The following is a 13,372-nucleotide window of genomic DNA, read 5'->3' as shown; positions in this document are numbered from 1 at the left end:
AACTCTTAATTTTACTTTGTATTCTTCCTTAATTCTTCAGCATTATCAACTGCTGCCAAAATATTAAATCTGCCTTTAGACAATTTCAAGTGCCATCCTGGTATTTTGTCTTGGGGTGGGAAGGTACACAGGGGAGCAGGCAATAGAGTTTGGAAAGAAGCCTTTTTTAAAACAGAGAAGGAAAACAACGTTGAGTGAAGAAATGAGAGACTAGGGGAAAGATTATGCTCATAAGTAACCACAAAATTATATGTTAGATATCTTAGAAAATATTTTTGTGTACACTATCTTAGCTGTGATTTTATTTTAATATTCATTACCTGATCTAAGACGTTATGCTATGTTTTTCTTGCCTAAATGCTAAGCTGGACCAGGTGTGGGATTTTGTTTCTATTTATTCATAATCCTTTTATTACAAACAAAGTGGGATTCACAATTCAGCCTGAAATGCTTTGGGGGAAAAGGAAGTAAACTTTGTATACTTGATTCTACATTGCCATCTTATTTGTTATGAGGAGATTGATTTTTCACTGGGGGAAGGGGTGGTGCAGAGGTATCAAACAATATGAAGTTGTCAGTAGAGAAAACTGGTTTTGGTTTGTATTAGAGTTAAAAACATGGTCACTGTAATTTTTTCTATATTAACATAGCTCTACATATGTTTCTGTAATTGGGGACTTAATGATTTTTATTTTATTCCTTAGGACTATTATGGGCCCTCATGGAATCAATCGAGCTGTTCACCGCATTTCTTTTTCTGATTGTCAGAATGGATTAGGTAATTAGATTGCACATTCTGTTGATTCAGAGTAAACCGAATCTAAAAGCATCTGGTGAGCTTTTCCAGTTTGCACTGTCATCAGTAGAAGTTTAATTTATCTGGGTTTTATGCATTTGACTGTAAATCCATTTAGCACAGTAGGTGGAATAACCAATTTCTTGCCTGTTTCTTTTGTTTGTTCTGCAGGAGTTAAAATTATTGGAGGTTATCGGGCACAAACAGCAGAAGATTATGGGATTTTCATAAAGAGAATTCTACCCGGAGGGGTTGCTGCTGTAGATAGTAAGTAATTTGAAATTTTTTGTTACAAACATGTTGCATATAAAGAGCTGACAAAAGAAGTTGTCTTTATTTTACTTTGTGCATAAGGATATTTAAAATAGCATGGTTTAGTCAGGATTAATGATGTTGTGGCTTACTTTAAGATAGAGAAATGAAACTTGGACCCTTCATGGGGAAAGATTTTAATACTCTCAGTTCTCGAAAATGTGTTCAAATCTAGATATGGCTGGTGTGAAAGCAATTGTCAATCTTTCAGCACTGCTAAATAAGTGTCGAGATGCTGAACCTCTTTTAATTCATAAGGGGTAAGAGTGGTGTTTCCTTTATAGAACTAGTATTTTTAATGAGTTCCAATAATTATTTTTTTTTTAAATGATGGTCAAGATGTTCAGTGTGGGAAAAAGAAATTATACAGAGAGTAGAGTTTGCAATAATAAAGTTGCAGAATATACTTCTGTCCTAGGTCTGTGTATGGGGTTTTTTGAGATTCCATCTGGTCTTGTGCAGAAAGATCACTTAAAATAGTCTAAATCTACTTCAGAAGTGATAGTTCCTAAACTTGAGATTTGCAGGAGGTTAAAAATAGAATTGGTTCTAAAAAATCTTTTCGATGTCTTTAATAAAGTATAAAACATTAATGTATCTATATGTAGTAACTTGCATGTATGTTAAGAGCAAAATTCAGCTGAAAGTGGATTCCACAACTGTGAAATATAAATCCCAGTCCCACAAATATTAGTGCTATGTGTAAATAATACAAATAGCTAAATAACACTTGTTTCAGTGGCTATTCTGTGGTTAATAAGACTGATTGATAGTTATTAGTCTTGCCACAATAACCTAGCTTAATTAGGATCAAAACCTAACCTGCTAGAAGTCATAAGGTTGTTTATTGCATTAGATCACATAAAATTGAAAGAAAAGGCCCTGTTTTATTACCGTGATACAATACGTTCACCATTTTCCTGTTGATTTGTGCATTACTGTTGATTTCATTACAAGGCCGTTTGCTCACTGGCGACCTAATTTTGGATGTCAATGGAGAAAATTTAATTGGAGTAACCAATGAAAGGTATGTTTGTACTGATTACTAAATGTTTGTTAGAGCTTGGAATATTATATGCGGATTTTTTTGACATTATCCACCACTGATACAAAGAGCACAACTCCACTGAGGTCCTTGGAGTTCAACTGGCAATTAATTTATCCTATAAATCTAATTCAGCAAAACTGTCATGGAAAAGTGACAGGACTTTATATGCTTTTATAATGACAGAATAAGCTAGTTTGATGTAGTTTGATGTAATTTAATGATGTAGATTATAGAATGTATGTGAAAATAGCATTAAAACATATTCAGCTGTTAAAATATTTTTATAACTATCTGTTGGTTCAATACTGGTGAATGTAAATGATGCAGCTAACAAGTATCATTGTAATGGGACAGTGAAGGAGAAATTGTTTAGAAGAATCTGTAAAATACATTCGATAGTTTCTGTAGCTGGATCACCGGAGATCAATGCAGCTTAGTGTTGGAGACAGATTAAAAATTCAAAGAAAAATTATAGTATATATTGCTGAGGGAAATCCTGAGCAACGAAGCATACCTGAGCAGTAGTTTTTCTCTGGTGTAGGCTCATAATCCTGAAGGAGGTCCAGGGAGGCAGTAGGGTGGACCAAGGAGAGATGGGAACAGAAGGGAAGGGAAAGAGAGGACAATCCCATTTTATTCCTGTCACCAGGCACAGACTCACCAGATCTATCTTTTGCTCAGTTGTCCAGTGCTTAATTTGGGTTATGCTGCTGGCAAGCTTTTTTCTCTGTATCTGGCAGTTAAAATTATTAACTACATTAAGAATTTGTCCATTTTCCTGCTCTTTTAGCATTAGTCACTGTGTACTTCTTGACAGCACCCTGGTATATTTGTTTGATTGTTTTTCCCCCCCCTTCTAGGGCTGTTGACATCTTGCGAACAGCATCAGCATCTAATCATATGTCTCTGCTAGTTGCTAGAGATGAAGAAGCAAAGTAAGAGAAACATAAAACATTGTTTTAAGCTCAAGACTAATAAAAAGCCAGTGCTATATCTAAGGTTGGGTGGGCAGGCTTGCATATATTTTTCTTTCAGATTAGTTTTAATCACAAAATTGTACCACATGTCACTTTTTTCTGTGTAGTATTTGATACCAATTCATTCTGAGACCATTTGCATCAATTAAAGTAACAAGCTCAGGCCAATTTCAGTTTAATGAAGAGGATTGAAATGTTATGTTACCCGCTAATACCATTAAAAATTATTTGCTGTGATAATTTTTTTAATACTTCTCACATTTTAAAATAATAAAAAAATGAGGAATATGTTAGATCTACAGTACCACAGAACTGTATTATTTAAGCTGGTCTTGCCTTCTGAAAAAAGGCAGATTTAGTTATTGTTTCCCCTCAGAAGTTTGCTTTTCAATCTTTAATGAGCTTTGAATTAGTTTGGATAAGTAGGTTAAACTGTTCACTGCAGCAGGTAGTCCAAAATACATCCATTATAAGGATATTTATGTTAAATATTGCTTTAACCTTGCTGTTTAAAGTTAAGCATATAAACCAATATTGGCAGAGAATCATCGGAAATGCTAGGATGCAGGTCTGTATCCCCTTTTGACTTAAATCTGTGGAGGAAACAGCTGTTACATAACTATATTTTAATAATCATTGCAAGAGTATCTGCTGTTATTTGCCTTTCCTGGGATGTTCCACTTACAGAGTAATCTCTCCATAACGGAATTTTCTCTAAATTCCTTTAGCCTTTTGTCCGATTTAAGCTTCCTCTTTCTGCTCCTTTATTTTTTGCATTTGACAGACATTTACATCGCTCTGTAGCCTCTGATCTCTCCCTTTTCAGACTGCTTAGATATATGTGAGGTCCACTCTTAATCTGCTTTTATCTAAAGCATGCTGACCTAGTTCCTCTAAACTCCTTGAATAATTAAAATCCATCAGTCCTTTTACTGTTCTGGTGGTATGCCCAATGCAGAATTTGCCACTACATACAGTCCCTCACTCAGACACCTGTGAATTAATTTCTTGTGACTGCAGATTCCTGTGTTAAAAGATTATTTGATTTACACTCAACTGCGTTTATGTGTGTTCCCTGGGTCTGGCATTACTTCAATAAATTTTGTCATTTTAAAAAAAAAATACTGCAACCAGCAGATTTCAACAACCCTCTGCAGTCACTGAAATTACTTGGGAATTACGTTCCCTGCAATCAGTTAATTTATGTTCTCTTTCTAATTCTATAATATTAATTTGCTGATGTTTCTGGCTTACATAATTCTAGATTATTTATATTTTTTTAATCTGTTATCACTGAGGTAATCATAGCTCAGATTATAAACATTTTTTTTAAATTAGGCTGCATTCAGTATTAGATTAATCAAGAGGTTTTGTTTTCTCTTTAATGCATGTAATACAGGATGTACCTTTGCTGCTTTTTTGCCAGTTTGTTACAATATGATTGGTTTCTGCAAAGAGCTGCTTCTTTTATTTTTTATTATTATTTTTTTCAACAGTGCGCCTGGCCAAGAGTCGCCCTTTTTTTCATCTGTTGGGGCTTTTTAAAAAAGATTTCATAATGAAAGAGATAAGCAAAGCCCAAGCACATACAATATTTAATATATAATGATAGCTACCTCAGATGAAATAGACCGCAAATTTCTGAGAAAGCTAAAGAGAAGTTAAGAATTTGCATCTGTTTTACTCATTCTTGAATAATTAGTAAATATTTCTTCTATCCTCTTTTCTGAGGTGCCACAGCTTTGTTTGCCAGTCTCTTCTGGGTTCTTGTTCAGTATAGTTGAACTAAAAGCATTCCTTAAAAATATGTGTATGCTATAGGTATATTGTCTGGTTCCTTCTAATATAAGTAACTTGTTCTGAACCTAAGTAATACCACTGTCTTATTATCTGTAGCTGACGTGAATTACAAATTTTTAAAGTTTTGAAATCTGGGATAAAGAGAGGTAATAATTAAGCTTTTCTACCAATAGTCCATTTCATTCATAGTCTATTGCTATTGTATCCTTATCTTTTTCTTGCCTCTTCCGAACTTTTGACAGGTCTTTCCTCTTTCAGTTGAGGTTGAGCTTCCTCCTCTGAGGAAGGGTAACCATTCAGTAGAAACAGTAGCAGGTTTCAAAGGGTGCATTTAAACTACTGCCAAATCCTGATGGAGAGGATCTTTTTATTGCTACAGGAAAGAATTTCTTGACCTGATGGATAAGTATGGCTCTCACAGTGACACCAGCTCTGCAAGAAGTTCTCCAACACAACTATTAGCTGGTGAGAGATTGCTTCCTAGCCTGAGATAATCCTGTAGGATAGTAGTCATACTTTGGTGGAGTAGAAGATTGCATTTAAAACTCTTTTCATTTGGGGGGAGGGTATACTGGAGGAAGTGACTGGAAGTCAGGCAAAACACACGTTTACTTAGACTTTAACATTTAGTTTGTAGTCTGAACATGTAACTTGAGGGGTTTGTGTGTCAGTTTCCCCAACTCTTAAAATAAATAAACTACCACCTACTTTCAGCAATTTTAATTAATGAATAATCTGAAAAGTATTTGATATTTGTAGATGAAATGTACCATAAGATTTCAAAGTACTAATAAAAATTTGAGCTAGAGTACCATAAATTCTAGTCCTTGTGGAATTGTTGCCTAATTAGGATGCCTTTATATAGCATAAGTGATTATTCTTTAGGAAAGTCAGTTGAGATTTTTTTTTTTTGCACCCAGTTTGAAAAAAATCATTGCTTGCTATGTTTTAAAGAGTTATTCCTGGAACCCGGGGTGGCTCGCAATTCTTAGCTGTGTAGACTTAAGCTTTCTTTTGGTTGACTGATTGCTTATAGTTTGTCTGTTTTCTAATGTGAAAATAGTCCTACTGAACTTACTTACATGAGTTGAAATTTTGTACTTTTTCCCAATTGTGTGTTCTACTTCCTTTTTTCATTATTTTTTTTTCTTTAAGCAAAATCTATAGACAGCCCTTCTTCTGGGTCATCCTCAAGGTCACAGAGTCCTCAGTTGCATCCGAAGGATAATATCACCACCATCAGCAGAAATAATTCTGTCCCATCACCATCCCCAAAGCTTGCAAAGTAATTTCCAAAACTGACTGTAACTCTCTTGTGTGAGCTGTAGAAAATGCTGTATTTGGCTGGTCAGCAGAATTTTGTGTTGAGTACTAAGTGTTCAATTTTTTTTTTTTTTTCTTAAATCCTGTAACTTATAATACCATTGATATTGCAAACATTCAGTTTTAATAAGTTATTTTTCTCATTTATTTATTGCTTACATGGTCGAAGTAGATTAATCAGGTTGACTTTTGATCTTAGTGTCTCCTAATGAATTAATGCTTCTGGTTTGTGTGTACCTAGGTACTCCCATAAACCTTGGATATATATAGTAGAGAGGAGCTTTTAGCCTTGTAAAATAATATATCAATTCTTTTTGTAATTGCCAGAAGTAACAGCTGAAGTTGCTGATTTTTGTAGTAAGTACGCAGTGTAATATTTGAACATTGAGATTAAATGTCTGCTATTTCTATTTGTTGCTGTAATGCATATTTGTGAAATCAGTAAGATGAAGATACTATATCACTTGAGTCTTTATTGAGTATCTAGCTCTGTGAAGTAATTGTACTTTTCTTTCTCTTTGTAGGGATAGCGCATTTCAGATTATCTCTGTTTGCAAAGGAACAAGCCTAGGTTTGAATATTGTAGGAGGAATTAACAGAAATGAAGGGCCTTTGGTATATATTCAAGAAATTATCCCTGGTGGCGATTGTCATAAGGTAAAGCCCTTTTTTCCCTCCCTCTCCCTTCAGTCACCTGTATTTTTGCCTTCATTTAGTACGTACTTCAGTATTTTATATATACAGTTATATTTTAAATGCGAAATTTGTGTTTTTCCTTGCTTTCTCTTTAAACAGAATTATCTCATTGCACTATAGCATGGTTACATGGTAATGAAAATTATTCATGAGTTAATTTGAGGTAAATAAGGATCTTATTCCCCAATTTACATATGAGAGAGTAAGAAATCAACTTCTTTAAGAGGTTACATGATGCAAGGTAAATCAGCATGGATGGGACAGAGCTACAGATTGCATCTCTTTTTTTTTTTTTTTTTTTTTTCCTTGGACATTCAAAAAATCATTTTTCCCTTGGACTTAATTTAAGTGGATTCTTGCAGTTGGAAAGCCTTGTGTAGACAAATTAGAATAAAAAATATTCTGATAGTGCAGACTAATAAAGTGTATGAATCAGTACTGATTACTGTTTTCATATATGACATGCAATATGTAAATCAGGAGGGTTTGTCAGTTTTAAAAAACAAACAAATAACAGAACTGTCTCATTCAAGTACACAGAACTCTTTGTCCAAGTGTCCTCTTTTGTATTCTGAGTTATGGTTATTTTGGTGTGTAGATAACCATTTTTTGCCTCTTGTCAAGCAAGAGGGTATGAGTTAATTTCACAAGCAATGAGTTTTGCCCCAAAACAGTCTGTAACTATTTGTGACTGAATTTTTGTAGATTAAGGTTAATCCCAGAAGGCCAAGATGGAAGGAAAAGATGCAATGTTTCTCCAGGACTTCTTTCAGTAGATAAATGGTGATCATTCTTCTTTTGTTTTCTCCTATTTTGTTGTGGCTTCTAAAACATTTTTCTCATTGTAAGCATATAATTTAAAGCCTATCATACATAATCGAGAGACTGAGACATTAATTTGCAGTAGGTTCTAATATTAGCAATACTAGAGGTAATTTCCCAATCTTTGTTGTCCTGTTTGAGAAACCTAAGTAGCAAGGATATTTTAAATCTCTGCCACATGAGGGCAGCGTTGAAATGGATATCTTTTAATAGGCTGGATGCAAGCAAAATAAAAGATCTACAACTTTTTTCTTTAATCAAAACCAAAACACTAAGTGACAAAATATGTAGTAAAGTGCTATCATAGGTTTGAAATAACACAGCTAAAATTATGGTATGCGGGTATTAAATACGTAAAATTATATGGGTCCTGAAAAGGTATTTTACTTATTTCCTATGTATCATCTTCTTCACAGTTTGTTTCACATGGTCAGATTGATTCTGTGATTAAATTCTTAGGAGCTGAAGAACACAGACATGTTATGTGTAATTTAATGTGTAGTACATTAGACATATGTCATAACTAACTCTGTAACCACAGGTGAATTACATGAATTTTCAGTTAAATTGTTGAGGTGTCTTTTAAAATGTGAGTAACAAAAGCTTTGTCTTAGTGAAAAATCTAGCCTAGCATGTTTAAAGTCTTGTCTTACAGTCTCCGAGACAGAAATGTGATATGTTCCTGTGTTGGTAGAAAGTTTGCAATTAATTCAACAGAAGCACAAAGTTGACAATATTATTTGTATCGTGGTTTTGACTGGTGAATTCCTAATAGACTAATCTGGTTTTCTCATTAAGATTAATATGGCTAGTAAGTGCCTGAACAGTCCCATGGATAGCCAAGAATTTGGTTTTGAAATACAAATTAATCCAGCTCACAGCTGAATTAATTAGTAAAGAAGCTTCCTGTAGTCACATGGGTTGGTACTCCTCGCTGGAAAAATTACTATCTGTGGTTTGTTTGGTTGGGGTTTGTTTGACAGAAGTATGCATCTGGGTCCAGTTTCTTCTTTACACAATATCTGAGATCCGTTCTGTCTGATGAAGCTTTTATAATGATTGCTATCATGGTGATTAAATAATTGTTTGATCTGCTGTTTATTTCTGGAAGATTGTCAGGTAAAATGGGTAGCCATTCTTGATATTTCTTGTCTTAACGGATCCAGAGGAATATGTTAAAGTGCTGTGATTATACAGTTCTTTCTGTAGTGTTAGCAATTAATATAACATTTGTGGGTTTGGGTTTTTATTTGTTATGTTAGGATGGACGATTGAAGCCTGGAGATCAACTTGTATCCATAAACAAAGAGTCAATGATTGGTGTCTCCTATGAAGAGGCAAAAAGTATAATCAACAGAATGAAGATGAGGTATCTGTTGCTGTCAAACAGTTAACCCTCCAAAATGGTTTATTATCCAATATTTATGATCAGATTGTGAAATGTCTTGTCATGCATACTTAGAGGAAATGCAAGGGATATTAATTCTTTTTAAATACTCAATTGCAATATTATTTCATAAAGAAGACTCAGATGAACCTTTTAGACCTGTAAAATTATGATACTTTAATTCCTTTCAAAAGAAAAAAAACCTGCCAAAACCCAAACCCACACCATTTGCCTTTTCTAACGATCATAGAATTATGGAATCGTTTAGGTTGGAAAAGACCTTTAAGATCATCAAGTCCAACCATTAACCTAGCACTGCCAAGTCCACCACTAAACCATGTCCCCAAGCACCACATCTGCACGTCTTTTAAATACCTCCAGGGATGGTGACTCAACCACTTCCCTCGGCAGCCTGTTCCAATGCTTGACAACCCTTTTGGTGAAGAAATTTTTCCTAATATCCAATCTAAACCTCCCCTGGCGCAACGTGAGGAATAGAACTTGGGGAATAGAATGATGGGGAATAGAACACCCTTTTAGAAAAATAAATATGGGAAAATGTAATTTTTGCAAGAGTAGCATATAATCTTATGAACAGTATAGTATACAATGTGTTGAAGCTTTTTTAATTTTAATTTTAGGCTTGAAAGTTTTTGGGAGATAGCTTTTATTAGACAAAAAAATATTCCCAGTTATTCAGAGAATCTGCAACGTCCTTCCAGTCTCTTAACATCTTCTGTAGCATATGGAGAGCAACAGGCTGCAGTACTTAGTCCTCCTGCATCTCCTAATGGGAAGCTTGTTTCAACATTCGCTCCAAATGCTGTGAGTATACTTATTACTCCTCTTAGTATAAAATGAGCAAATGGTGGTTTTTCCTAATTTTATTGGAATTTCAGTATAAGGTTATTTTAATTCAGTTTCCACTCTAGTAAGAAAATGACTGGCTCTTTTTCCTGCACAATATTAATTCTTTGGAATATCAAGACTTTTCCAGAAGACATGTTGTGTGACAGTAGAGTTAACCACACTGATCAGAGGAATAAGGGTATTAGTTGACTTGTGGTAAGAAAACAAATCAAATAAAATAAGCATTAACCGTGTTCTTAGATACAAAGTTCTCCTTACTGTTTCTCTAGGGAGTAAAGTTTCAGAATCGGATGTATATAGTTACATATTTCAGAGATAAAGTACTCTCTGATTACTGCATATGTGTGAGTACAATACAGTCTCACAACTTACGTTTCCTCCATGATGATGAGATTTTTGCTTAAAAATCAGAGTCCTAGAAGAATGTCGTTTTCCCCCCTTTATTTCAGCTAAGCAACAATTGTTCCTTTAATTCATACAGCTCACCATTAGTGTAAAGAAGTAAGGTTGACCATAAGAAAGAAGATTTTAAAACTACTCTATTATTTCAGTTTTTAAAAAAAACATGTTCAATTTATTGTGTTTGTAAAACTAAATAAAGTTTTGTCTTTGAACAAGGAAGAATAAAATGTTCCATGTCAAACGAAGTCGAAACAGGTGATTCTCAATGGTTCTTACATTTGTACTTAAAATTCTCACCCATTTTTCTTTCCTATTAGAGATAAAAACATTGAAACAGTTTGCCTAGAGAGGCTGTGCTATCTTAACCTGTGAAGATATTCAAAACCTAACTAAGGTTTTGATAAGGTCCTGATCGAAGTTTTTTGAATGGCATTCCTTCTCGCTACCACCACCACCCATGCCTTCCATTTTCTCCTAGGGTTGTTTTGATCTATCCAGCCCTATTTCTCCCCCTGGTCTTCATTCTTCTCCCTCTCTTTTACATTAATATGTATTTCTAGTTTGGCTTGTGATCTGCTTTAGAAATGGTTATTTCATGACTTTTGATTTTCTTTCATAGATGGAAACTGGAGTCAAGATGGGAGAGCAATCTCCAACTACTTCTCTAGACAGCAGTCCTACTGATGTGTCTGCCACTGGTAAATGATGATTTAATTCCCTGCCACCCTTTTCCTCTTCAATAACTGTCATACAGAAAATAGTACATAGTGAGACTCAATAGTGTTTAAAAAAAAAGGAATATTGCACTATTCTTGTAGTACTAAAAAAAGGACTGAGATCAATGGATTGTTTAGTAGCTTCTGTCAAATATAACTTACTTTGTCTTTCCCAAACAGCTGAAACCAAACAAAAATAAGTGATCACAACATTTGCTATAGAGCAGTAATGATAATAGACTCAGTAGAAACCAGATAATGAAGATTCACATATAGATCAAGATTAGGTTGCCATAGAAACTGTGCTTTCTTGATTTGATGAAATTCTGTGGATGTATACTGCTTGCGCCTTTTTTTTTTTTTTTTTAAATCAGGGCAGCATACTGGAAGGATAGAAATAACACATAGACCTCTTTAACAGTTTTTCAATTAATAACAAATAGAATATATATGTATATTTATATTTGAGAGTCATGACATTCAAAAACAATAGTCACTTTGATCATATCTGTAAATATATATTTTGAAAACAACACTAAGGAAAAATAGAGGTTGTAGAATTTGGTCAGAACCAAATCTGAACGGAACAACTGTAATTCCTTTGGGAAACAAATATGCATTGTATTTACAAACAGTGAAAATGTAGTAGTCTGACATAATCACGAGAGTCTCAACTGACACAGTAATATAACTGATTCTGTTCTGTATTTCTATATGAAGACCTGAACTACATTCTTTTTCTTCAGGCTGTAGTAAGTAAGCATAACCTGTGCTTCTCAACTTGATGTCTAATATACTGAGAAGAGGAAGGACAAACATACAGGACCTGATTCATTCTAGATGTTGCTCCACTGATGTTATTGAAATTGTACCTGCATTTATTAGGGCCCATATTAGATATCCTAATTTTAAATGGAACAGTCTCCATATTGCAGTCTGTCCGGTTAGCTTCCTTCCTTGAAGGGTGAGCTGACTGAATGTGAACTTTTGAAACTGGAAAGGTTGTAGTATTGAATACACCTGGAGTTTAATGATCACACAGTTTTTTCATATTGATCATGAAAAACACCACAACTATATCAGAGGAACAAGACAAAAGGCTATTTTTTAATATAATCAGAATGTAAGACTCTTGGTTAATATAATGCAATGCACGGGAGCTTCACTGTTGCTTAAAGAGACCAAGAAGGCCACAGTTTCTTAACATATCTGAATGAAGTAGCTAGTAGAGTGGAAAGCAGAAATACTTGCAGCTCCAGTTGTAATGTTTCTTGTCATTTCATTTTTTCATTTCATTTCACAGTTTCATTTTAGTCTCATTTAATAGGATGTACTTAGTCAAAGCTGCCACTTCTCCTATGCTGCTCTTGTTCAAGGACAACCTTTCAAAGGTAACCTTGAAAAATTAAAGTAGCTCTTAGATTTATTTTTTTTAAATGCTGTAAGAAAAATCAGCATAATTTTAAGAAATTCTTGCACAAACTCATACACAAGGCTTTTTCATTCTGAGTTGAAAGGAAGTGTGCCAATTCAGCTGAGGTTCTAGCCCACTGTCTTCACAATTTAATATAGCATGTGAGAGGTGTTAGTGTCAGAGATTTTCAAGATGTTTTGGTTTATGCTTTTGGCATATAAAGAGAATGTAAATTACTTTGAGCTTGGAAACAGATATGCTGTGAAACTAAAAAAAAAAAAAAAAAGAATTCTGTGCGATTCCTTCTGTTCCTTTAGAGAGAATTTCAAACTCCAAGATCCTTTAGTTTTCAAATGCTGGTTTTGGTTTCAGTACCTCTCTAGTCCATTAATGAAATAATGAATTAAGATCTACATTATATTTGTAAATAATGAACGCAAACAAGTATTCAATTTTCTTCTGCAAAAAACAAGTTAATGAATTTGTTCTATTTACACACATCTAAAATACAAAGAAACTGATAGTTAACTGTTCCTTTTGCCTACTGTCTGTGATCAAAGGCTTCCAAAGGTTCCTGCTTCTTGTGTTGTATCCACAAGTGTGTCTGAATGTGTCACATGACAAAGCTGTGACTGCATTTCTTGAGTTCCATTAAAACTAGGCACGCACACCAAAACAAAAAAGCAATTATTCTGAAATCTTGCATACAGACTGCTTAGTACTGCTAGTTTCTCTTCCTTTCCTCAGCTTAATCATTTGTGTATGTTGGAAATAAAATAGATGCACCATAAGTTATTAATGCAACTAGC

General features: G+C 34.2%; 1 protein-coding gene across 1 annotated transcript in view; it reads left to right on the top strand.

Moving 5' to 3' along the window:
* STXBP4 (syntaxin binding protein 4) overlaps positions 1-13,372 on the top strand; it is a gene marked incomplete in the record, with an annotated part of 77,254 nt that overhangs the window by 6,840 nt on the left and 57,042 nt on the right. The window contains 10 exon segments of the mRNA XM_072880802.1: positions 705-778; positions 968-1,063; positions 2,066-2,135; positions 3,017-3,091; positions 5,313-5,398; positions 6,089-6,218; positions 6,781-6,913; positions 9,037-9,143; positions 9,803-9,986; positions 11,053-11,131. Of these exon segments, the coding sequence (XP_072736903.1) occupies positions 705-778; positions 968-1,063; positions 2,066-2,135; positions 3,017-3,091; positions 5,313-5,398; positions 6,089-6,218; positions 6,781-6,913; positions 9,037-9,143; positions 9,803-9,986; positions 11,053-11,131 (1,034 nt within the window).

Source organism: Ciconia boyciana, chromosome 16, assembly GCF_034638445.1.
Source record: "Ciconia boyciana chromosome 16, ASM3463844v1, whole genome shotgun sequence".
NCBI lineage: Eukaryota > Metazoa > Chordata > Aves > Ciconiiformes > Ciconiidae > Ciconia > Ciconia boyciana.
Note: the sequence above shows the minus strand (reverse complement) of the source record. Positions and strands in the feature narration are given on the sequence as shown.